This window comes from Schistocerca piceifrons, chromosome 7 (genome assembly GCF_021461385.2).
Source record: "Schistocerca piceifrons isolate TAMUIC-IGC-003096 chromosome 7, iqSchPice1.1, whole genome shotgun sequence".
Lineage (NCBI taxonomy): Eukaryota > Metazoa > Arthropoda > Insecta > Orthoptera > Acrididae > Schistocerca > Schistocerca piceifrons.
Window position 1 is genome coordinate 237,679,501 of NC_060144.1, and position 27,229 is coordinate 237,706,729.

At 43.7% G+C, this 27,229-nt stretch overlaps 1 protein-coding gene across 1 annotated transcript in view; it reads right to left on the reverse strand.

The window, feature by feature from the left end:
* LOC124805592 (glucose dehydrogenase [FAD, quinone]-like) overlaps positions 1-13,998 on the reverse strand; it is a 163,194-nt gene extending 149,196 nt beyond the window's left edge. The window contains exon 1 of the mRNA XM_047266159.1: positions 13,657-13,998. Within this exon, the coding sequence (XP_047122115.1) occupies positions 13,657-13,998 (342 nt within the window). The remainder of the gene's footprint in view (positions 1-13,656) is intronic.
* Between the last annotated feature and the right edge of the window lie 13,231 nt (positions 13,999-27,229).

Consider the following 27,229-nt stretch of genomic DNA (forward strand, 5'->3'; position numbering starts at 1 on the left):
TCTTCCTCTCCACTATCTGTTGATCTCCTCCTCTTCCCTTTCTGTCTATTCTCCTCTCTCTGTCTCTTCCTCCCTCTGTGGCCATCTCCTCCTTCACGCTATTTTCAGTTCCTCCTTCCCCTTCTTTCTCCATCTGATTACCCCCACCCCAAAAGACGTTACTTGTTCATACTGTCACAATACTCGTATTTCCTCCTAGATAGTAAGCTGTATTTGTACCAAGTTAGGTGAAATCGATACAGGGGTTTAGGAGAAGTGTTTTTGTTATCTATGGGTTTGCTCGAATACTCATATGTCACTACTTTCACATATACTTAACACATTTCACACATTTTTGTACGCATGTTTATATCTTTAGCGAATTTCGCGCTGCAGATTAATCTTTAAACAGCTCAATGTTTATCACGTTGTATATCCAGAACTATGCACCGGGGCAATTATATATTTTTGCAAGAACATTCTGTGGTGTATGTGAATTCTGCGTGTGAAATCTGTTGCAAATCGAATTAGGAGTGAAGAAGTAATAAATTGAAAGAAAATGCCTGATGTGACACTTTAACATGAACAGCGAAACTATACTAAACCCGAAACTTTTCTCATTTCATCGTTTTGTGGGCTGAATTTTGGGGGAGAGGGGCGGGTTGGGGCGTCAGACAGGGAAGGTCTTGTATCGTAAAGGTTTTAAATTATGGCCTAAAGTTGGTTGCTATTCGCTAAGTGCTCTCATTCTCAAATACTTGATGAATATAATCTGGCTATTTGCGCGTCGTGAGCTACTGTCCATTTTCACTGCCACTCCCACCACTTAGAGAGATAGGAGCTTTTTACCCCCACAGTGGTTCTTTCCAGACAGTAACCGATATGTGTACCAAATTTGGTTGAAACAAAGTCGGTGGTTTAGAGGAGATGCGGAATTTGTATATGAGTAGCGTTCAACAAGTAATGCCAGAAGTTTGTTGTGGGACACCCTGGAGCATCCCGATTTCGTGAAGTCCCAGTAATTGGCGGCCCTATAAGTAGCTTTCAAAATGGCGGCTGTAACGGCGGTGCGTTCCAAACAGATCTGTTATTGAGTTTCTTTTGACAGCGCACCAAAATATGGAAGACATTCATAATTGCTTGCAGAATGTCTGCGGAGACTAGGAAATGAAGAAACTCGCGGTAAGTCGTTGGACGAGGCGTCCGTCATCATCGGAACCTGGACGATCTTCCTCGTGCCGGTCGGCTGCACACAGCTGTGACTCCTACAATGTTGGAACATGCGGACGCTTTCATCCGTAGTGATCGACGGATCACAATGAAACACCTCGCTGCTCTACTGGACGTCTCTGTTGGCACTGCTGACACGCCTGGTGTATACAGACGACTAACTGCTGGGTATATATTTGAATAATCAACTGTATAACACCGGAGTTTGCTTCAATTTTTTTTCAGGAACGCCCCTACAGTATAGGCGTTGACCACGAGGAAATCCTTCAGTCTTGTGGTAGTTTGCTAAAAGTAGATGCAGCCTCTGCCAGGCACTTAAAAGTGATTTGCAGAGTATCCATGTAGATGTAGATACTGTACGCCTTTCTATACATGATTCAAGGAGGTGCGATCAAAATGCAGACAGGATTTCTCCCTAACATTAATATAGTGAAATCTGCTAGTTCTTGGGAATAATAACAACAAGTGTCATTACAGAAAATATATATTGAGATAGTTCAGAGTCAGAATTGCCAGACTCCTGAAGAGGAGTAGACAAGAGGTTCGCGAACTTACACCGTATATTCCCCAAACTGCCCGGTTCTGCGCCAAAAATTCCCTTTGTGTACGAGAAGATTTATCGCAGAATGTAAATCCATGTGTAATAATTAAAGTAGAACTATTTTCGTAGTGGTCTATCACTTACTGCAGATACTGTTCTAGGGGAAAATATATGACAGCATACAGTTTTGGAACAACCTCCTGAACATTACAGATTACATTCTATCTCAACATATAGGAATTTAGATTGTTCAGAGTCAGTAACTGGATAAAAAAAAAAAAAAAAAAAAAAAAGGCAAAGCGTGGCAGTCCGTGTGTCGGACGGGTGGCGCTTTCTGAACTGTATAAATAGAATGTGGAAATATTTCGGTGTGTCAGCGACAGCGATGTTCTAATTTTATAATTTTTTCTATGGAATATACCGGTATTTTACGTCAATGAAGTATGACATACATTTTTTCCCAGCAACTAGATTTCATGCATGAAGTGATATTTAATATCCTACTGGTTGCAGGTGGGAAAAAGTTAAAATTGGACATGCATTGGCTGGTGGAACAAGCGGTTGCTCAGAGTGTTGGGGAATCATGTTATCGTAACACTAGGGAAATACATGTACGTATTAGTAGTTTTTTCTTATGTTTTGCGAACTACATTTTCTGCATTGACTGTGAACATATGCTAATTGACAGGTCTGTGATGCCATCTCTTGGCCGTTTATGCAACTTGTTGAAATACATTCAGATTTTCTTTCAATATTTATGTGTGTGGAAACACTCGTCATGAAAGTATAGTAGCACAATGAAAATTTTTGGACTGTAAAACCTTCGTGTACGACGGTGGTGGTCAACAGAGCACTGTAGTCTTTTTAAATACTATTTGTTGCTTGAGGGGCAAGCCGCAGTATTAAGGTGCTATGGCGGGGCACGAAGACCGCATATGTGAAAGCTTGTGGAGTACTCAACAGTAGTGTTTTTTATTTTGCAACATAACAGAGATGTAGGACCCATTTCGTATCCCAGGGGAATCTCGCCATGCAATTTGGTAGATGAAATTCTCGCATCTCTGGTTGCTGTTTTCTCTCTGTCTGGAAGTTGTGGACCAAGTTGTAGGCCAAGTTCGCGGATGAAGTAATATATTGTCCCATAAAATCAGTTTGATTCGTTTATAAATGTAAATATTGTCAAGAAATTCTAATTCATATTTCATTTCAGTGAGAATCCAGAAAATGAAAGGCCGTTGTTACACAGAAGATGTTAAGAGGAGGAGGCTTCCGTTTCTCGACGTTACAATATGCGCAATCACAACGAGCAGGGTATCTGTGGACAGGCCAGACAAAAATGTGGCTCCTGAAAGTGGCAGCAGCCTTTTCAGTAACTGTAGAGGCAACAGACTGGATGATTGTCTGGTCTGAACTTGTAACATCAGCCAAAATGGCCTCGCTGTGCTGGCACTGTGAACCACTGAAAACCAAATCCGTTATTTTCCCGATAGCATGTACCACTGCTGTGTGGTTAAATGATGATGGCATCCTCTCGGGTAAAATGTTCCTGAGGTTAAATTTTCTCCCATTCACCTTCCTGAATGGGAATTATTCAGAAGGATGTTTTCATCATGAAATACAAAACTCTTTCTAGGCGGTTGGAGTGTGGGATCATCCCTTATCTGGGAATGAGTGAAGTTCAATGGGATATTGAACAGGACATTTGGTCAGATGCATACAGTGATATAAATACAAAAGCAGATGGGGGTTATGCGGGAGTAGATCTAATAAGAAATAAGAAAATACTGAAGTGGGTAGGGTACTGTGAATAGTGCATTGAACACATTGTCATAGCAAAGAGAGAACCATGAAGCCAACATTCATCACAGCAGTACAAATTTATGTACTAACTGGCTTCAGAGACGATGAAAAGATGGAAAGAATATACGATGAAAGACAGTATTCGTATAATTAAGGGAGAGAAAAATTTAACTGTTATGGGAGATTGGAATGCTTTAAAAGAAAAGGGAAGATGAGGAGAAATAGTGGGAGAACAAAGACTTGGTACAAGAAATGAAAAAGGGTGTCGGGTGACAGAATTTGGCACAGAGAAATTTTAGGAAGCAAGAAAGAAGGTAGTATACATATAAAGTTTCACACTGATTATATAATGATGAGACACTGACGTCCAAACCAGATGTTAAACTGCAATATATATCCAGAGGCATGTGTGGACTCCGGTTATAATTTATTGATTATGAACTACAGACTATTGCTGCAAAACGTAGAAAATTAAGAAGGCTGAACCTTGATAAACTGAAGAAGCAATAGGTTGCTGAGAATGTCAGATGGAGCACTGGACAACGTAGAACTGAAACAATCACACTACGCATTTCGAGGGTAGGCTCTCCCCAGGCGGTGTGTACAACAGTTTTAATACACTACTGGCCATTGAAATTGCTACACCAAGAAGAAATGCAGATGATAAACGGGTATTCATTGGACAAATATATTATACTAGAACTGACATGTGATTACATTTTCAGGCAATTTGGGTGCACAGATCCTGAGAAATCAGTACCCAGAACAACCACTTCTGGCGGTAATAACAGCCTTGATACGCCTGGGCATTGAGTCAAACACAGCTTGGATGGCGTGTACAGGTACAGCTGCCCATGCAGCTTCAACACGATACCACAGTTCATGAACAGTAGTGACTGGCGTATTGTGATGAGCCAGTTGCTCGGCCACCATTGACCAGACGTTTTCATTTGGTGAGAGATCTGGACTATGTGCTGGCCAGGGCAACAGTCGAACATTTTCTCTATCCAGAAAGGCCCGTACAGGACCTGCAACATGCGGTCGTGCATTATCTTGCTGAAATGTAGGGTTTCGCAGGGATCGAATGAAGGGTAGAACCACGGGTCGTAACACATCTGAAACGTAACGTCCACTGTTCAAAGTACCGTCAATGCGAATAAGAGGTGACCGAGACGTGTAACCAATGGCACCCCATACCATCACGCCGGGTGATACGCCAGTATGACGATGACGAATACACGCTTCCATTGTGCGTTCGCCGCGATGTCGCCGAACACGGATGCGACCATCATGATGCTGTAAACAGAACCTGGATTCATCCGAAAAAAAACGACGTTTTGCCATTCATGCACCCAGGTTCGTCGTTGAGTACATCTTCGCAAGCGCTCCTGTCTGTGATGCAGCGTCACGGGTATCCACAGCCATGGTCTCCGAGCTGATAGTACCTGCTGCTGCAAACGTCGTCGAATTGTTCGTGCAGATGGTTGTCTTGCAAACGTCCCCATCTGTTGACTCAAGGATCGAGACGTGGCTGCACGATCCGTTATAGACATGCGGATAAGGTGCCTGTCATCTCGACTGCTAGTGATACGAGGTCGTTGGGATCCAGCACGGCGTTCCGTATTACCCTCCTGAACCCACCGATTCCATATTCTGCTAACAGTCATTGGATCTCGACCATCGCGAGCAGCAATGTCGCCATACCGTAAACGCGATGGGCTACAATCCGACCTTTATCAAAGTCGGAAACGTGATGATACGCATTTCTCCTCCTTACACGAGGTATCACAACAACGTTTCACCAGCCAACGCCGGTCAACTGCTGTTTGTGTATGAGAAATCGGTTGGAAACTTTCCTCATGCCAGTACGTCGTAGGTGTCGCCACCGGCGCCAACCTTTTGTGGATGCTCTGATAAGCTAATCATTTGCTTATCACAGCATCTTCTTCCTGTCGGTTAAATTTCGCGTGTGTAGCACGCCATCTTCGTGGTAATTTTAATGGCCGGTAGTGCAATTAACTACTGTGAACACGGGTCAAGAGCTAAACAGTTATATAGTGACAGGCCTCCACCACACACGCACGACGACTCGCCTGGTGCCTCAGAGTTCCAAGCAGCAGCCTCCGGATGGCGATCGCTAATCGGTCCCTCTTCCTGCTTCTGCGCCAAGTCCATCAGCATTTCACCAGCCGCCAGGGAGAGCGCTGTCAACTGGGGACTATTTTGTTTGCGTCTTGTATTGGTGGAGATGGAGATCCTTCCATCAACAGGCGGAAAAGATGAGGCAGGGCGGACACTTAATTCAGTTAAGCGCCTATGGGCAGCTCACTAGGGTACCATGCCTACTCGTCATCATCAATTTCCTCGGAGTTCACGTTACGTGCACGGGTTGACCAGAAACAAAAATGAGAGAAATGGGAGCGCCAGATGGCCAAGAGCTTCGAAAAAATAGCATGATGGCGTGAATCGAACCAGAGGTGAGCCATTCATACTAGCGCAGTTTCCCGGCAGCAGTTGACACTGTGGAAACTGTATAGAACGGTAATCGGAGTGTTGTGGAGGTCGAATTACTATGTGACAACACTTTTTTCATTTCATTATTTTCAGATTTTACGCTACTTATGCTGCATATAAACCGAAATAGTGCTCAGTATATTGTATCTGACACGTTTCCGTTGCTGATGTAGCTAACACATGACTGTGCAGGGGCGTTCGGCGTGGAGGTAAGCTGATTCGAATTCAGGTGATGTATGAAATTTTCAGTGTCAGTATTGTGCTGCAAAGGGCAGGAGAGGTGATAGCGTAAAGTTCCTGGTCACAGTCCTCTCGCCAACGTCCTGGGTTACACTTGTCAAGAGGAGTAGGCTATATGTTGGGACCAGGTTTCGCCCTCTCCCTTCTCTACACAAACCCAACAATGTATGTATATATGGCATGAAAGGGAAAGGCACTGGAAAATTTGATATTGAAATTATATTTCCAAGGAGAATTTTTATTCAAACGTTGGGATTGCGTTGTGCGTTGTTTGTTCCCAAACTGTCCATTGAGAAAGAACCTTTTATGAACGTAAACGACATTTGTTTTCCTACAGAAATTTTAGTGACAGTTCTAGCATGTGCCAGATGCCGAAAAAATTACTGCTTGTCCTGTTTTTATGAAGAATATCACTCAAGGACGTGTGAATCATTAACTGAAAAATAATATAAGTATTTAATTTTATATCCGAAGTTTTTTATAGGCTCAACAATCCCTTCATGAAAATTTATTTGCAATCTCAGGTTTTCCTTTGCATTCCATTTCTATGCTTTTTGTGAAAATATTGTCCGCAGCTCGTGGTCTTGCGGTAGCGTTCTCGCTTCCCACGCACGGGGTCAGGGATTTTCTCTGCCTCGTGATGACTGGGTGTTGTGTGTTCTTCATCATCACTGACTCGCAAGTCGCCGAAGTGGCGTCAACTAAAAAGGACTTGCAATACGGCGGCCGAACTTCCCCGCATGGGGCCTCCCTGCCAACAATGCCATACGATCATTTCATTTCATTTTGTGAAAATATTAATTCAAACAGTTTATTAAGCATTATTTCTGTTTATTTGCAGTGTAAGTAACGTAAAAATTGAAAATAAAAATGTTGTCGTATTGAGACTCCACCCGTCGGCCCTCGTTTACACTGCTATGTGTTGTTTCCACCTCACCAGCTGCTGGCAGGAAATTACGTAAACATAAATGGCTCATGCCAGTGGAAGTGACCTCATGGCAATAAGTTGTCGGTCGACGATTTATACTGGGATATTGAGTGGGGACGACCGTTGGTTGGTCGTTCGTTCGGTCGTCGCAGCGGACGACGTGCATTTGGTCTTCCGATCGCTTCTGGCTTCTCTGTGTTTGTGCCGACTTATAAATCATCCGTGTTGTTTCACAGTGACTAGTTTTAGTATTGTGAGTTGTTGGTGGAATTGTTTTCCCGAATCCGTGTGTATCTTGTGGTTTCGAATCAGCAGTTATTTTAATGCCGTCTGCGTACTGGATATGGAGTGAGGAGTTGCAAACAGACATGGTCGGTTGGGGGCGCAGCAGCGAGCAGGTCCGTGTAGCGTGAGGACAAGCCGGGCCCGCTGGCGGCGTGCTACCACTGCCGGGTTGAGGAGGGGTATCTGCGAGAGCGACGACTTCGTTGCACACCGAACCATGGACGTTTAAGTTGAGTGAAGAGTTAACTGCTAATGCAACCTAGACTATTCTGAGATCTCGCCTTTGGTCAGCGGGTTTTTGCTCCTAGGGCAGCTGAGCCTGGCTGCAACGAGTGAAGTGTTTTGAGGCAGTGAAATATTGCAGCTGTCTTTCTCTATTTGTTATTCATCACTGAATTTAGTATTATTCTTATCAGTGAAGTGCAACCAGCGGTATTTTCTGCCTTGTGGCCAATAACGCCCCAGTTAACTGCCCTGGGGCTTAGTGTTCTTTTCCAGCAGTGTACTTTTCCTCGTCGTGTTGATGCTGTCTGACACAGCGTGTAATTCGACAGCCTCTTGTATTGTACTGTGCATATTTTTTGGGAAGTTTGCCTTGGTTCTAGTGTTTCCTTCGGCCTTGGGTGTAGTGCTGTCTGTTTCTTCACCCTTGCCTGAAAATATTCCATCGTTGTACTGGTGATCGGACGTTAGGCAGATTGGTTAGTCGGTCGGTCGACTCTTAAGCTGCCCCTAGTTTGACTTGCCATCCTGTTACGTGAGTACAACTCTTGGCTGCCTGTCTCACCTTACGTTATGTTTGAGTTACCTTCCCAGACCGACCCTTGGAATGCTGGGAACCGCTTGTCCTGATTCCTTAGATTGCAATGTTTGTTTTAAAGATATTTATAATTTTATAATTACTGATGGTGTGGCCTTCAGCCGAGTAATGGTTTCAATTCTTTTATAATAAGGCCTTCAGCTGTGTTACAATGGCTTTGAGCACTATGGGACTGAACTTCTGAGGTCATCAGTCCCCTAGAACATAGAACTACTTAAACCTAACTAACCTAGGGACATCACACACATCTATGCCCGAGGTAGGATTCGAACCTGCACCCGTAGTCAGCCATGTTACAGTTTCTTTTAAAACTAAATATTTATCTTAATATGTGCCATTTGGAATTGTTCTTCTGACTTCTAATTCAGGATCCCAGCCTTTTGTTGTTTGAAGTTATTGTTGGTGGCCTTTGGCCCTAAAATTGTGGAATTTTTTTTGTGATATGGCGTTCAGTCGTCATTCAGTCAATTGTGTTTTTAAGAGATTGTTTTAAATTTTTAATTTTATTAAATAAAGTTTACGTATTTGTTGTGCAACCGAGAGTAACTGATTACGGTCCCATCCACAATCGTACCCTTATCCTTCCCCATCCTGATAAACCAGCTCTCACTCTTAGTAAATGTTACTGGTTATTTCTTATTGTGTTGCCACATTACTGTTCTAGTGCCACCCTGTCAAGCTGGTGTATAATTTGAAAACATTTGCGAGAAAACTGTCACCCACTTTATTCACCCATGTAGGAATTCAATTTTCTACTACCGTGGATGTTAGGCCTGAATAGGAAACATAGAAAAGAAACAACTTGTAATGAGAGCAGATCTCGTAAACGCATCGTGTGACTGGTGACCTTATCATGAGTTTAATGAGGTCGAGCCAAATTTTAATGTTTCGCAAATAATTTACAAGTATCACCACACTATTATGACCGAAACAACCGGTTACCGGTTATACTTTTTTTGTTTATGAAATAACCGATATTGGTTTTTTAAATTTCTATTATATCCTATATAATCGTAGAAATCGAACAAAGCTTGAAAAAATTGACTCTATCAGTTTCAAGATACATACAATCAATACATTAAATTAAATAGGCAAATAAAATTAAACAAAATCCGTCCACCATTCGCTGGTTTTCTCTAACGTTCCTCCAGGGATTCCCATATGAGTTCCCGAAGCATCTCCGTAATACATGCGTGTTGTTTGAGCCCGTCAGTAACATAGCAGTCCGCCTCTGAACTGCTACAAGCAATGATGGAAATAAAAGGGAGGGCCAAGAGTGGAATTAAAATTCATGGTGAAAGGATGTGAATGATCAGATTCGATGTTGGCGTAGCTATTCTCTGAGCAGCTGAAGGATAATTACATGATTTCCTGAAAGGAGTGAATAATCTAATGAACACAGAATATGGAGTGAGAGTAAATTGAAGAAAGACGAGAGTAATGAGAAATAGTAGAAATTAGAACAGTGTGAAATTTAACATCAGGATTGATGGCCACGAAGTAGACGAAATTAAAGAATTCTGCTAACTAGGCAGCAAAATAACCAATGACGGATGGAGCAAGGAGGACATCAAAAGCAGACTAGCACTGGCAAGAGAAGTGTACTAGTATCAAACATAGGCCTTAATTTGAGGATGAAATTTCTGAGAATGCGCGTTTGGACCACAGCATTATAGTAGTAGTAGTAGTAGTAGTAGTAGTAGTAGCTTCATTCATCCATAGATCTCTTTTTACAAAGATATAGGACATGCCAAAGTATTTACAAGTTTAAAACAATTTAAAATAAACTAATTTATATACACATACACTTACGGAGTCCTAGTTAGAGACAATCATTAGAAATACTCCTGGCATACAATACCTATTTTACAAATAACTTATTACATAATGTAATGCCACACTACTCACTCATATCTCACTGCCAATCACTGCACACACTATACACACATTGTTTCATAGCACTTCACTCACTGCGCACACACAAACACACACACACACACACACACACACACACACACACACACACACACACACACACACACACACACTAGCGATCTCTGGGCCATTTTCTGTACTGATTTGCTATCTTGAAAAACTGAGTTAGCATCCCTCTATAATGAGTGAGATGTTGAGCTCAGAAAGAGGAAGATATGTTAGTATTGTGCTATGCATAGCTTGGGGGTAAGTTTTTCTAGAAAAGGAAAAAAGAAAGAAAGAAACATAGTGTGAAGGTTTTTATGTGAAATGTTGGATGTTTTACAATCATTATTATTATTTATTTGTATAACTTTTTTTAACCAAACCCCTACTCTGTTTTGTCTAAGTAATTCTTCAATATACAAAATGTATTACATAACAGGTACCTTTTAGCTGCCTTTTTAAATAAGTGTATTTTTGCAATTTCTTTAATCTGTTTTTGTAATTTATTGTACAGTTTCATGCCTCGGTAGAAAATGCTGTTTTGAGTTTTATGTTTATTTTTTTCTTGGTATATGTAAGTTGAGTCTAGCTCTTGTTCCATGGTCATGGACAGAGCTGTTTGTGCAGAAATTACCAATTTTTTTATGTGTACAACTGACTGGTAAATGCATTCACACGGAGCAGTTAAAATCCCCAGTGTTTTGAACAGATCTTTACAATGAGTTCGACTACTATTTTTGGTTATTATTGTTATGGCTCTTTTATAGAGTTTGGAAATTTGGAAATTGTGTTCATATTTTGTGCATTTGTACCCACAAAGGAATGTGATGGCTAAGAACTGAGTGTACATGTGAATAGTATGTAACTAAAAGACACTGCATGTTACACACTGATGATAGGACTCTAAGGGCATAACATGCTGACGACATTCTGTCTGCAAGAACCTTTGTGTATGGCAGTGAAACATGGACTGGGGGAAAAGTGGAAGAGAAGAGAATCGAAGCATCTGAGATGGGGTGCTACAGACGAATGTTGAAAATTAGGTGGACTGATGAGGTAAGGAATGAGATGCTTCTGCGCAGAATCGGACAGGAAAGGAATGAATGGAAAACACAGACAAAGAGGAAGGACAGGATGACATGACATCAGTTAAGGGGGGTAGGACGTCAAACGGGCCGACTTGGAGCAGGAGAGGCACTACAGGACATTTCAATTTCCAGTGTCTATACTTTTACAAATAAATTCATAAAACTTTGTCAGCATGACCAGGAAGGATTTAGAATTCAGACTCATAGCAGTGGAAGTTCTAAAACATAACGAAGTAATTGTTTTACATGTGAAATTTCATCGTTTTTTCACTTAGTAATGGCAGCATTTGTTGCTATAGGTACACTTTTCTTCGTAAGTAAGAGAGATTCTTCGATGAATTTTGCACAGCATACAAACCATACTTAAAGGTGTACGAAACTCTAGAACTTTCCAAATCTATTAAAAACTGTGGTAAAAATTGAGGTAATTAACTACAAAATTCGTGTTTTTTCTAAACGTGAAGTTTAAAATATAACAGTTCATTCGTTTTTTCATAAATTAAATAAATTCTAGAGTTTCATACTGTGGTGTGCGTACTGCAAGACCTTCGGTGCACACACCATCAGATTATTTGACTTGTCGCTCTAACGAGTAGGCGAGTGTCACCAATATGTCTCGTGGTCTTATCGTGGCGTGTTCATCTTCTGTCGTTAGGTCAGACGATAGAAATGCCACTTGCACGCTTAGAGTAGCAGATTGACGGTGACCAACTTTAAACAGAACTTGATTAATTTTTACACACATTTATTAAAATAATAAAAAGCACAGACATTACGTAACTTGATTCTGGATGCTGTTTACTGTTGTGACGTAACAAGACTGTTACGCCACACTGAAGTAGCCGAAAGAAAGGCACGCGTACACACACGCCGACGGGCGTGAATTCTGGAACAGGATAACTATTGAATGGTAGTAAGAAAAGTACGTAGCTGCTTTATACTTAACTTTATTAGTTGATGACTACAGCGTTCTTCTTGAGACATTTATACTATAATTCTCAAACTATGTAAGGCTAATGGCGCCTTGCTAGGTCGTAGCCATGGACTTAGCAGAAGGCTATTCTAACTGGCTCTCGGCAAATGAGAGGAAGGCTTCGTCCGTATTCTCGCTAGCAATGTCGTCGTACAACTGGGGCGAGTGCTTGTTCGTATGTCGAGACCTGCCTTGTGGTGGCGCTAGGTCTGCGATCACACAGTGGCGACACGCGGGTCCGACATGTACTAAATGGACCGCGGCCAATTTAAGCTACCACCTAGCAAGTGTGGTGTCTGGCGGTGACACCACATTTACAATTGACAATCTGAAGTTCCTTTAGTCTTGGTACGTTAATCTTATTCTCACATATCTCTGATACTTGACAAAGTGTCTATACATTTCTCTTCATGGCTATGTACAGGAATATGATAATATTATTAGGCGCAGACTGAAACTTGACTATAGACTGGTACAGACAAATGCAGACTGGTACAGACTAATGCAGACTGAATAATCGGAGGTCTGTACACTCATTATAATACCTCGCACGTTCAGGTATCACTGCGCGAGTATGATCCGCGAGGAGAAAAGGTTCTACGTTAGCAGCAATCTCATTGGCTGCGTTACATATTAATACGCGGATCGGCGGAAGCAGAATTTGGTCCGTCTCAAAGGCAGCACCATCTCGTAGTGCGGAGACGGACGAGCACTGCGCCTGCGCTGTTGTGCTTAGCGGGTTGTGCTCTAGTGGGAAAGTTGTGTAAGCGCTGACTACGCGGAACTATGTACACAACACATACACCTGTGAGTATGGTATGTATGCTGCACAAATTTAATCGATGAATCTCTCTAACTTATGAGGAAAAGTGCACCTATAGCAACAAATGCAGCCATTTGTAAGTGAAAAAATGATGAAATTTCGCACGTAAAAAAATTTATTTTGTTATGTTTTCGAACTTCCACTGCAATGGGTGTGAATCGTGAATCCTTCGTGGTGATGCTGACAAAGTTTTATGAATCTATTTGTAAAAGTATAGACACTGGAAATCAAAATGTCCTGAGATGCCTCTCCTGCTCCAAGTCGGCCCGTTTGATGTCCTACCCCCCTTAAGACGTCAGGGAATAACTTGCATGGTACCAGTGGGAGCTGTAGGGGGCAAAATCGAAGACAGAGACGTCCAGCAAGTAATTGAGGTCGTAGGTTGCAAGTGCTGCTCTGAGCTGAAGAGGTTGGTATAGGAGAGAAATGTGTGGCGTGCCGCTTCATACCAGTCAAAAGACCGATGTCTCAAAAAATAAAAAAAAATAAAAAGAATCCTCCAAGTAAAATACTACCTGCGTGGCGTGCAGCCTGGGGAAGAGCCTCGGCACGTCGGCCTCGGGCTGCGGGTCGCCGCCCGCGTCCAGCAGCAGCACGCTCCAGGCGGGGCTGTGGTCGGCCAGCCTGGCGGCGAGGGCGCTGCCCGCGGCGCCGCCGCCCACCACCAGCCAGTCGTACTCCTCCTGCAGCCGGCCCGCCGCCCACGCGTCCACTGGGTAGCTGCGGCGCGCCGCCTCGTCCGGAGCCGCCGTCATCTGCACCAGCGCCGACAGCAGAGCCGAGTACACCACCGCGTGCACGCCATACGTGGCGCACGGCGCCGCCGCCGCCGCCGCACTCGCGTTCAGCACCTCCATCGCAGTCGGGAACGAGCGCCGCTCAGCACCTAGCGGTAACCCAGGCAGTAGGACCGCTGGTATTTTTAAAAATATTGGGGATCCGATAAATCGATATTTAATTAATGTCGTTGCCGGTTTCGGTATATCGAAACAACGTCGGTATGTCAGAAATATCGACCTACAAAGGCGTTTGAAAAGTCTAAGCAAAAATAAAAACTTCTTATATATACTAATATATATACTAAGCTGGTATCTCTTCTTTCGGTCATGTCCGAAAGAACAAAAATGGTTCAAATGGCTCTGAGCACTATGGGACTCAACTGCTGAGGTCATTAGTCCCCTAGAACTTAGAACTAGTTAAACCTAACTAATCTAAGGACATCACGAACATCCAAGCCCGAGGCAGGATTCGAACCTGCGACCGTAGCGGTCTTGCGGTTCCAGACTGCAGCGCCTTTAACCGCACGGCCACTTCGGCCGGCTCCGAAAGAACAGATACCATCTTAGTATATATGTATTTCAGGCTCACCGGCCACTTGACCATCCTCTTCTTCTTCTGTGCGAATGCACAAACAGAGCCCGAATTCTTGCGGGAATCGGCAACGCGCCGCGAATAATAAGTATAATGGGCGGGGCACAATACGTTGTGTCCTCGGTGGCTCGGACGCCGGCACGGTAGCTCAGCGTGTTCGGCCAGAGAGCCGGTTGGCCTCTGTAATAAAAAACTGAGTGGAAGGATCAACCACCGAACTTGAACAGGATGTCTTGCGACGTCCGCAACGACCGAACACAACGATCAACAATGAACAAAATGCAAAAAAAGAAAAAGATGGATAAAGCGTCTGCCCTGTAAGCAGGAGATCCCGGGTTCGAGTCCCGGTCGGGGCATAGATTTTCATCTGTCCACGTTGACGTATGTCAACGCCTGTAAGCAGCTAAGGGTGTTCATTTCATTGTAAAAACTACTTACGTTTTTGGGGTAAATCTTTTTTTATTTTTCGACATCAATCTCCTTTTACACTTATACACTTCGTCCAACTCTGTTCTAGTTTGTTGATCCCTTTCGAATAATAGGAATTGTCCAAGTCTGCAAAATAGCTACTAGTTGCTGCAATCACCTCCTTGTTTGAATAAAATCTTTGTACTGCCAGCAATTTCTTCAAATTGGGGAACAAATAGTAGTCGGAGGGAGCCAAGTCTGGAGAATAGGGGGGATGTGAAACGAGTGGGAACCCTATTTCCATGACCAATATACGTAGTTGTCCGGGCTGTTATGCCGTGGTCGGTTGATGAATTCTGTGTTGTTTTCCAACGTTTCGTCCCCGTCTGCGGGAGACATCTTCAAGGGGGTCTGTAGCTCGATGGAAGATCCAACACACCCACTGGCTCGCTAGTTTGTGTTTGGGAGGACATTCATCTTAGGTACTTCGTGCAGCAATGTTGACCATCGTACTGCGATGGTGTAACCGTTAGCATATCTGCCTAGCAAGCAAGAAGACCCTGGTTTGAGTCCCTGCCGCAACACAAGTTTTAATTCATTTCGTCTGCTTCGATCATTAGGTAATATTTTATTTACATTTTACTGTCGCTAAGTAACAGTTAGGCGACAAAGGTAAATAGTTGTTCGCTTCTTCCAACACTGGTGTCATTAGAGACTTAACGTTATAAATAACAGTGATGCAAATAAGGATGTGATATCGTTCAGACCTATTCCGATATTCATTTTAAGTTTCTTAGGGATATCCTTAAAGACTTAAACATTAAAGGGCCGCTTTCTAATCGAATCTCAATTCAGTGTTATAATCGTTGCTTTTTCTCTCCCAGTAGTAAACGAATACGTAAACCAGCTAAACAAACTCACTATTAGGTTATATGAATGCGTGATGTCTTTTCTTTGGAAGCTAAAATTTTCTACAATCAAGGACTCTGAGAAATGAGTATCAATTTGTGAGTAATATAGATGGTGCTTGTAATTAAACTTTCTTTACTTGAGCCAGTGTAGGCAGAAAACTTATAACCATATGGTTTGCCAGCTTCATAGGAATGATACTCAGACTGTGCGCTGCAGGACTTGCTTTGTTAGTAGAGTTAATGTCATGATTTGCCATTAGGCACCGGTACTGGTATAGGGACGTACGGTCGCAACACGAGCGTCATTCTGCATTACATTTGCAGACAGTCAGCACGGGTCTGGACAAGGTGAGCAGGGCTTTACTTGTAAAGCTGTTTTATCAAAACAACAGCAATAGCGCTGCTGCTCTTTGTGAGTATCAACACCCTAAGGGAATATGATTCAAACGGCTCTGAGCACGATGGAACTTAAAATATGAGGTCAGCAGTCCCCTTGACTTAGAACTACTTAAACCTAACTGACCTAAGGACATCACACACGTCCATGCCCGAGGCAGGATTCGAACCTCCGACCGTAGCAGCAGTGCGGTTCCGGACTGAAGCGATTAGAACCGCTCGGCCGCAACGGCCGGCAAGGGAATACGAAGAGGTTCTCTTTCCGCACCGGGTTGAGGAGCATGATTCGGAAGTTCGAATAAACTAGCGATTTGGGAATTGCTCTTGGAAGAAGCCGACGACTAGTTACTCTACAAATTGTTGAAGAAGTTGCAACGGCCGTGAATGCTGGACGCGATCTCCAAGCAGTGCACGAGCTGTGTCACGGTAGTTCAACGTTCGACAAGTGCTGCGAGCAATTGTGTAATGGTATCCATACAAACTTGACGTAAACTTTTGAGTAGACTTTGCTCTCAGTTTCTTGAAGGGGTTGAAGTTGACGACATGTTATCTTGGAACATTTTGTGGATTGGTGAAGTACATTTTACGCTCACTGGGACAGTTAAGACAAACAGTTGTCGCTTTTGGCGATCGTCACCGTAAGCGAACGTTCATGAGGATCCCCTGCATAGTGAACGAGTCCCTGTATGGTATGGCTTCACGGCACAATTCATGACTGGTCCATTTTTCCTTGAGGAACGCTGATACCAAGGACATACATCCTGAATGGCACACGTTACTGTGATCTGCTTCGCCAACACGTGATTCCTGCTGTACAGCACGGAGGTGCGTAGAACTCAACTATTTTGATATTTTGATGCACTATTAAGCTCCATCACACAATGGTCATGAGGTTACTCTGTTCCTCCGTAACACTGTAGGAGAAAACAGAATCATTGGCCGATCGTTGCAAACTGCGTGGCCAGCAAGATCACCATGTCTAAACCCGTTTAGTATCTGGCTGTGAGGTTATCTAAAGGACAGGGTTTATCATAGGAATACTAACACACGATCGAGTTTAAAGATAAGCATAGCGATGGAGACAGGGATCATACCACGTGACATGTTTCGAGCAGCAGTAGAGCAATCTCTAGTGCGGTTACAGGCTGTAGCGGATGCAGTTGGTCGTCGTTTACGAAATTAGGAACTAAAAAAAAAGGTTCAAATGGCTCTAAGCACTGTGGGACTTAACATCTGAGGTCATCGGTCCCCTAGAACTTAGAACTGCTTAAACCTAACTAACCTAAGCACATCATACACATCCATGACCGAGGCTGGATTCGAACCTGCGACCGTAGCAGCAGCGCGGTTCCAGACTGAAGCGCCTTGAACCGCTCGGCCACAGCGGCCGGTGGAACTTCAACGTGATATGTAACAAACAAATGTTACTCTCTAATGTGGAAATTAAAACTTAATTCTTTCAATGGTTTATTCGTTATGTCACCTCCGACTGCTCTTGCAAATGTTTCCACAAAGTTTCATTGCCTTATCATCACTCTTTTACCATGGGTACCCTCTCAAGTAGCGAATGTTTAATAATTATAACCACCCTGTGAAACTTCCCCTCACATTGTGTGGTATGTTCGTCGAATTGATACAGTTAATGGTTCTTTCGAGGCACGGTAATTTTATTTCTCTTCACATTATGAAATGCTTCGCGGAAATTCAATATCAAAGATGCATAGAAAATATACGTGACAATTCAGCTGCCCATACTTGTTCGTTTTATGCAGCCCGCACTATGTCCGTATTAGAAACGATATCCAACAGGCGACAGTCACGTAGTCGATAAAAGTTCCCGTCAGAGCTTTGGAAGACTTAACAAACGGAATCATACTAACAAATTCAAGTGGGGATTGGTCATGAGTTACACGATATTTTTGGACCGAGACATATCTTACTTCTGCCATTCATATCCAAGTGCCTTCAATCGTTCTTTGTGTAATTAGCGGCGCAGTGACTACAGGTTTTGAGTGTCTCTGTAAGTTTATTACGTTTATAGTAATTAATCCTTCGTAAATAATTCAGAAACGTTCCCTTATAAAGCGTGTTTCAGCATTGGAAAGAACTAAATTAACAGGAGATATCAAAATGGTGAGCGTCATAGTAACAACTTTCAGGTATATAATCTCTGTACTATATACAGAAAATTAAGTACTATAAACGGAATAGACTTACAGGGAAATCCAAAACCTGTTTGACTAGACCACTAATAACACAAAGAACGATTGGAGACACTTGGATAAGTGTGGCAGAAGTAAGGTACATCTAGGTACAAAAATAAGTTGTAACTCATGCCCAGTCCTCACTTGAGGTTTTTACAATACGATTCCGTTTTCTAGCAGTCGCCTACATCTGTGACATGGAACTAGTATCAATTTATGGATGCCCATCTTATTACAGGGATAAGGAACTCCAGCTAATATAAATGACAAAAAGTACCAACACAGCTGTATTTTGAGAATGTCTTTGTTCTATCACACGACTAATTTCGGCGACACATTACCGCCATCCTCAGACCCTGTTTACCAAAGAACAATTACAAATGCCAACCTATGAAAACTAGACAACTATAAAACAACGAACAAATTAAATTGTGGTAGTCTAATGTATTAGTTAAAGCAACATTAAGGTAATATTTCACGCAGTACCAATAGAGCACATATGTCAAAACCTCTTTTTTTTCTCTAGTCCAGAAATATATAAGAGTATGAAACATAAACAGGGAATGAACGTGAATCACAGTCACAAAACAGATGACTGTCATCATATGTAAACACAATGGACATTTAGAAAGACAGTTTCGCTTCTTTCAAACCAAACCATTAAATCAATACAATGTACAACGGTATAAATTTGACAACTGGTCCCAAATATCAGACATGATCCAACTAAAAATGTTCATTGATGTTTAAAGTATGCCAAAGTCATAAACGTGATGTAAGAACCTAAAGGTAAAAGTGAAACCAATCTGGTAGAGGCTAATCACAGACCCATTGCAACTGTACATGAACTACACAATTATGTGACAATATATCTCCAAGAACTGATAAGGTCTTCGTCTCAAAACCCTTGTTAACTACGTACCCTTGAATAACCAAATACACCAGGCCTGAAATACTATGTTCTCTATTACCCCACTGTGTGATAAACACAAACACCTAACCGCAAGAAACAAAACTAAACAACCCACTTTAAACAGTGTATTTCTCCACAGTAAAACCCTCGTAGAAATAAAACCCAGGAACCCGAAAATACTTTTCAAATACCTACAATCTAACTGCTATAACCTCATTGTCTAAGGGTTCGGCACGGGTGCCTAAGACAATTTGGCACCCTCTGATCTCTTATACCGTTTACGTTGCTGTCGCCTATCTGGATACTGTTCTTGATACAGATGTAGTACAGGTTGCTTAAACGAATCCGCAGAGGCAACTGAATCATCGTCTATAGTAACGTAAAACCCTTACACAGTGCGATATGTTGGTTGAATTGATACCCATTCACGGATTTTAGTTTTTCTTCGGATTATCAAAAACGTCATACAAATTCCCTTGTCAAAGATGTATAGATATACACTACCTTAAAAATTCTTACAAACCTTAGAACACCTACAAATGTCGCAAGAGACAGAAAATAAGACGTGTGAAATAAAGTAGAAAATTTATGCACGACGGAGTACAAAGTATCATCTGGTAACTCACACAGAACATCTACGTTCTTCCCGGGAAAGTCGATCACACCCACACGCTGATTAACTACGAGCGTAAAAGGGAGCTCACGAAACCTGCATCGACAGAAAATTGCGAAGTGTACGCTTCTCACAGATAATTAGGGTATCAGAAAATAACAAACAAGAGCAGTGCTTCTCCCGGCTGTCGTTACATGATACCGCTGCCGGGCACAAGTTTAGGCTTAAGTTTCCGGAGCGCAGCAAAAAGAACGCGCCGAAAGAAGCGGGAAGGAGGACAAGGAGAAGCACGGCAAGGCGAGGCGGGCCGGAGCGACACCCAACACCGCGCGCCGCGCAACTTTTTCTCCATTTCGAGGCGCATCCCTCGCGGCTGCGGTTCTCTCTTGTTTCGGCGCCTAAACTAGATCTAGCAGTCCAGCCCCACCCCGTCTGTCGCCCCCACCCTTCCGCCAGCGGCTCACGTGGCGAGCCGACGGAGCTGCCCTACAAAGACCTTCTGCTAGGAGCGAGCAACAACGTGCAGCAAGTTGGCTCTCTAGACTAGGCGGCTTGTTGTAGTATGGCGGTAAACTCTTAGCGGAGGAAGTGGATTTTCCCGGAACGGCCCTGCAACTACAGTACAGGTTCCACAAAAATCAGTTTCCCGTTACCTGTCTAGCGGCTTAGTGCGGCGTGAGGTCATTTACATCGATGCTGTTTGTGTGATTCTACTCGTAGTTCCCAGCGTGGGTTTGTTTAGTGTACTGAATGTTTCAAATAGAATGAGAGGAGCGAGCATCACGTGCAGCAAGTTGGCTCTCTAGACTAGGCGGCCTATTTGGCGGTAAACTCTTAGCGGAGGAAGTGGATTTTCCCGGAACAGCCGTGCAACTACAGAACAGGTTCAACAAAAATCAGTTTCCCGTTACCTGTCTAACGGCTTAGTGCGGCGTGAGGTCATTTACATCGATGCTGTTTGTGTGATTCTCCTCGTAGTTCTCCGCGTCAATTACTTTGGTTAGTATACTGAATGTTACAAAAAGAGTGAGCTGATTTCAAAACTCCATATTTATTGATAAAAACAACTACAAACACGAGATAAGCCGCAAAATACAAAATGTTAAAGTATTAGCTACGCTATTACAAGTGCTATGCTATTACAGCAGCACGAGCATTTAGTTCGCCATAAACTTTTCACAGTATATCTGCTTTTATGGAAATTACTTCTTCTACGTCAAAAACTAAAGGGAAGATGAACGCCCTTTCCTTCACATATCCCCACAAGAAAAAAATTGCGTAGAGTCATGTGTGGCGACCTTGGAGGCCAAAAATGCAGGGCAGTGTCTTCCGTGCTCCCTATCCAGCGTTGAGGCAGAGGGTCATTGAGAGACCGACGTACATTGTTGTACCAGTACGATGGAGTTCCATTGTTTTGGAAATTAAGTCATTGGACTCCTCCTGAAGTTGTGGAGTTCCATTGTTTTGGAAATGAAGTCGTTGGACTCCTCCTGAAGTTGTGGAAAAAGCCAATTCTTCAACATATGAAGATAGCTCATTCCAGTCACTGTGTTTTCTCTTTTTCGCGAGAAATGGCACAAAAGGCGTTCACTTTAGTTGATTCTCTCTCGTTCTCAGTAATATCCTGAGGGTTGTGGAGTCACTATATGCGCACGTTATATCAGTTTACTTTACCGCTAACATAAAATGTTGCTTCGTCACTGAAAATTAACCGTTGTAAATATGTATTTTCTTCCATGTTTCCCAGCAGAGAATTGCTGAAGCAAACCAGTTTCCTTTATCAAAAACCCGAAGAGCTTGCGCTAAGTGCAGTTTCTATGGTTTATCGACCAAACGACGCAGACAGTCGTATGAGGCATTCCCACTTCTCTGTGCTGTGAGTAGATATTCGGGGACTCCGCTCAGACGTGTGCCCAATCCTTTCCACCACGTCATCAGACGTGCGAGGCCGACCTGGACTCTCATCTTTGCACAAGCACTTTGTATCTTCAAACTGCGGATACCAACGACGAATATTTTTAGGTCCAGGCGGGTCTTATTACCGTCCAGAATCGGGCAATTCTTTTTGAGACACTCCGTATTTAGTGATATACAGGATTGTTATAACTAAATTTTCGCTATTTTTCGTCATTGATGGCTGTGATATCTCCTGGAGGTTCAGTATCTAAAATCGGAAAGTCTTCGCACATTTATTCAAATCGGAGTCGTCGCCCATTTTGCGCACCGTTTTCTTTGAGAACAGGTATGTCCAATATGTTTGCGTTTATTACTGGTGATTTCTGAAGTGTGTGTGAAATGTAGTGGTGTGTTTGTATCACTGACGACGATGAAACTGGGGGGAGAAGGAGAAAACCGTTCCCGGCACACATTTCTCTCAATAAGACCACTCCGACGCTCGGATCACCATCAACAGTGTCGTATGTCCTCACATTATGAGACGTTTGCAGTGACGTTCTGAATTCAGTCCGGGACATTAACTCAATATCCAGTGGTCAGGGAGTTAACGCAATCACCTTTCCTGCCTTCAGAAAACTAGAGGTGAAGATTTCCTCCACTACCAGTATTCGGGAGAATATAAAAATTCCAATCCTAAAAAAAGCAGATGTTGACACATGTGAAAATTACCGAACTATCAGTTTAATAAGTCACGGATGGAAAATAGTAAAACGAATTCTTTACAGACGAATGTGAAAACAGGTAGAAGCCGACCTCGGGGAAGATCGGTTTGGATTCCGTAGAAATATTGGAACAAGTGAGGCAATACTGATCCTACGACTTATCATAGAAGATAGATTAAGGACAGGCAAACCTACGTTTCTAGCATTTGTAGACTTAGAGAAAGCTTTTGACAATGTTGACTGGAATACTCTCTTTCAAATTCTGAAGGTGGCAGGGGTAAAATACAGGGAGCGAAAGGCTATTTACAATTTGTACGGAAACCAGATGGCAGTTATAAGAGTGGACGGACATGAAAGGGAAGCAGTGGTAGCAAAGGGAGCGAAACAGGGTTATAGCCTCTCCCAGAAGTTGTTCAATCTGTACATTGAGCAAGCAGTAAAGGAAACAAAAGAAAAATTCGGAGTAGGTATTAAAATCCATGGAGAAGAAATAAAAACTTTGATGTTCGCTGATGACATTGTAACTCTGTCAGAGACAGCAAAGGACTTGGAAGAGCAGCTGAACGGGATGGACAGTGTCTTGAAAGGAGGATATAAGTTGAACACCAGCAAAAGGAAAACGAGGATAATGGAATGTAGTAGAATTAAGTCGGGTGATACTGAGGGAATTAGATTAGGAAAAAGACACTTAAAGTAGTAAAGGAGACTATGTCGGAAATATCCCGATTTCTCCACTTGGCACTCCAGCTTCTAGCGTCCACGGCTGCACTCATTATCTCCAAATGACAAAATTTGGGGAGCAAAATAACTGATGATGGTCGAAGTAGAGAGGATATAAAATGTAGACTGGCAATGGCAAGGAAAACGTTTCTGAAGAAGAGAAATTTGTTAACATCGAGTATAGATTTAAGTGTCAGGAAGTCGTTTCTGAAAGTATTTGTATGAAGTGTGGAAGTGAAACATGGACGATAAATACACTCCTGGAAATGGAAAAAAGAACACATTGACACCACTGTGTCAGACCCACCATACTTGCTCCGGACACTGCGAGAGGGCTGTACAAGCAATGATCACACGCACGGCACAGCGGACACACCAGGAACCGCGGTGTTGGCCGTCGAATGGCGCTAGCTGCGCAGCATTTGTGCACCGCCGCCGTCAGTGTCAGCCAGTTTGCCGTGGCATATGGAGCTCCATCGCAGTCTTTAACACTGGTAGCATGCCGCGACAGCGTGGACGTGAACCGTATGTGCAGTTGACGGACTTTGAGCGAGGGCGTATAGTGGGCATGCGGGAGGCCGGGTGGACGTACCGCCGAATTGCTCAACACGTGGGGCGTGAGGTCTCCACAGTACATCGATGTTGTAGCCAGTGGTCGGCGGAAGGTGCACGTGCCCGTCGACCTGCGACCGGACCGCAGCGACGCGCGGATGCACGCCAAGACTGTAGGATCCTACGCAGTGCCGTAGGGGACCGCACCGCCACTTCCCAGCAAATTAGGGACGCTGTTGCTCCTGGGGTATCGGCGAGGACCATTCGCAACCGTCTCCATGAAGCTGGGCTACGGTCCCGCACACCGTTAGGCCGTCTTCCGCTCACGCCCCAACATCGTGCAGCCCACCTCCAGTGGTGTCGCGACAGGCGTGAATGGAGGGACGAATGGAGACGTGTCGTCTTCAGCGATGAGAGTCGCTTCTGCCTTGGAGCCAATGATGGTCGTATGCGTGTTTGGCGCCGTGCAGGTGAGCGCCACAATCAGGACTGCATACGACCGAGACACACAGGGCCAACACCCGGCATCATGGTGTGGGGAGCGATCTCCTACACTGGCCGTACACCACTGGTGATCGTCGAGGGGACACTGAATAGTGCACGGCACATCCAAACCGTCATCGAACCCATCGTTCTACCATTCCTAGACCGGCAAGAGAACTTGCTGTTCCAACAGGACAATGCACGTCCGCATGTATCCCGTGCGACCCAACATGCTCTAGAAGGTGTAAGTCAACTACCCTGGCCAGCAAGATCTCCGGATCTGTCCCCCATTGAGCATGTTTGGGACTGGATGAAGCGTCGTCTCACGCGGTCTGCACGTCCAGCACGAACGCTGGTCCAACTGAGGCGCCAGGTGGAAATGGCATGGCAAGCCGTTCCACAGGACTACATCCAGCATCTCTACGATCGTCTCCATGGGAGAATAGCAGCCTGCATTGCTGCGAAAGGTGGATATACACTGTACTAGTGCCGACATTGTGCATGCTCTGTTGCCTGTGTCTATGTGCCTGTGGTTCTGTCAGTGTGATCATGTGATGTATCTGACCCCAGGAATGTGTCAATAAAGTTTCCCCTTCCTGGGACAATGAATTCACGGTGTTCTTATTTCAATTTCCAGGAGTGTAGTTTAGACAATAAGAGAATAGAAGGTTTAGAAATGTGGGGCTACAGAAGAATGCTGAATATTAGATGGGTAGAATACAAAACAAATGAGGAAGTATTGAAGAGAATTGGGGAGAAGAGGAGTTTGTGGCATAACTTGACTAGAAGAAGGGATCGGTTGGTAGGACATGTTCTCAGGCATCAAGGGATCACCAATTTAGTATTGGAGGGCAGCGTGGAGGGTAAAAATCGTAGAGGGAGACCAAGAGATGAATACACTAAACAGATTCTGAAGGATGTATGTTGCAGTAGGTACTAGGAGGTAAAGAAGCTTCCACAGGATAGAGTAGCATGGAGAGCTGCATCAAACCAGTCTCAGGACTGAAGACCACAACAACAACAACAAAAACCAGTATTCGAACCGGATACTTTCGATTCGAGCGCTATAGGCTGTGGAAGCGGCTTTGGTCTTGATTATAAGGCCTGTGTTATCCGTAATCTTCTTAGTGTTTCGAGCTGTTTAAACTGCTTGTTCTAATTTTCCAATGATATTACACTACTGGCTACACCAAGAAGAAATGCAGATGATAAAAGGGTATTCATTGGACAAATATATTATACTAGAACTGACATGTGATTATATTTTCACGCAATTTGGGTGCATAGATCCTGAGAAATCAGTACCCAGAACAACCACCTCTGGCCGTAGTAACGGCCATGACAGCTTGGGCATTGAGTCCAGAAAGGCCCGTACAGGACCTGCAACATGCGGTCGTGCATTATCCTGCTGAAATGTAGAGTTTCGCAGGGATCGAATAAAGGATAGAGCGACGGGTCGTAACACATCTGAAATGTAACATCCACTGTTCAAAGTGCCGTCAATGAGAACAAGAGGTGACCGAGACTTGTAACCAATGGCACCCCACACCATCACGCCGGGTGATACGCCAGTATGGCGATGACGAATACACGCTTCCAATGTGAGTTCACCGCGATGTCGCCAAACACGGATGTGACCATCATGATGTGTAAACAGAACCTGGATTAATCCGAAAAAATGACGTTTTGCCATTCGTGCACCCAGGGTCGTCGTTGAGTACACCATCGCAGGCGCTCCTGTCAGTGTTGCAGCGTCAAGGGTAACGGCAGCCATGGTCTCCGAGCTTATAGTCCATTCTGCTGCAAACGTCGTCGAACTGTTCGCGCAGATGGTTGGTGTCTTGCAAACGTCCCCATCTGTTGACTCAGGGATCGAGAAGTGGCTGCACGATCCGTTACAGCCATACGGATAAGATGCCTGTCATCTCGACTGCTAGTGATATGAGGCCGTTGGGATCCAGCACGGCGTTCCGTATTACCCTCCTGAACCCACCGATTCCATATTCTGCTAAAAGTTACTTGATCCCGACCAAGGCGAGCAGCAATGTCGTGATTCGATAAACCGCAATCGCGATAGGCTACAATCCGAAGTCGGAAACGTGATGGTACGTATTTTTCCTCCTTACACGAGGTGTCATAACAACGTTTCACCAGGAAATGCCGGTCAACTGCTGTTTGTGTATGAGAATTCGGTTGGAAACTTTCCGCATGTCAGCACGTTGTAGGTGTCGCCACCGGCGCCAACCTGGTGTGAATGCTCTGAAAAGCTAATAATTAGCAAATCACAGCATCTTCTTCCTGTCGGTCAAATTTCGCGTTTGTAGCACGTCATCTTGGTGGTGTAGCAATTTATGGCCAGTAGTGTATATGGTGATATAAAGAGAAGAAGAGCGGAAATTTTTATATCTGTTACTGTCTTAATCACTACTATCTAAATTATATGGTTAAGCAGCCATTTAGTCAACATATGCTGCATATTTTATGGCAAAGGACAAGTGTTTAAGCCGGCTATTGTGGCCGAGCGGTTCTAGGCGCTTCAGTCCGGAACCGCGCAGCTGCTACGGTCGCAGGTTCGAATCCTGCCTCGGGCGTGGATGTGTGTGATGTCCTTACGTTAGTTAAGTTTAAGCAGTTCTAAGTTCTAGGGGACTGACGACCACAGATGATAAGTCCCATAGTGCTCAGAGCCATTTGAACCACTTGAACAAGTGTTTACAGCTGTTTTGCGATAATAGTCTAATAGGTAGGAACAATATCTCAGACTTCTCATTGGGTCTGCGGTATTGACTTCTGTATTGATATATCTATTAGACGTCATACTGGTTGATTTCCGGGCACTTATCAGAATAAGTGAGCTAATGAGTGACGATCTGCTGCAGTATCCATTTTATATTACTAC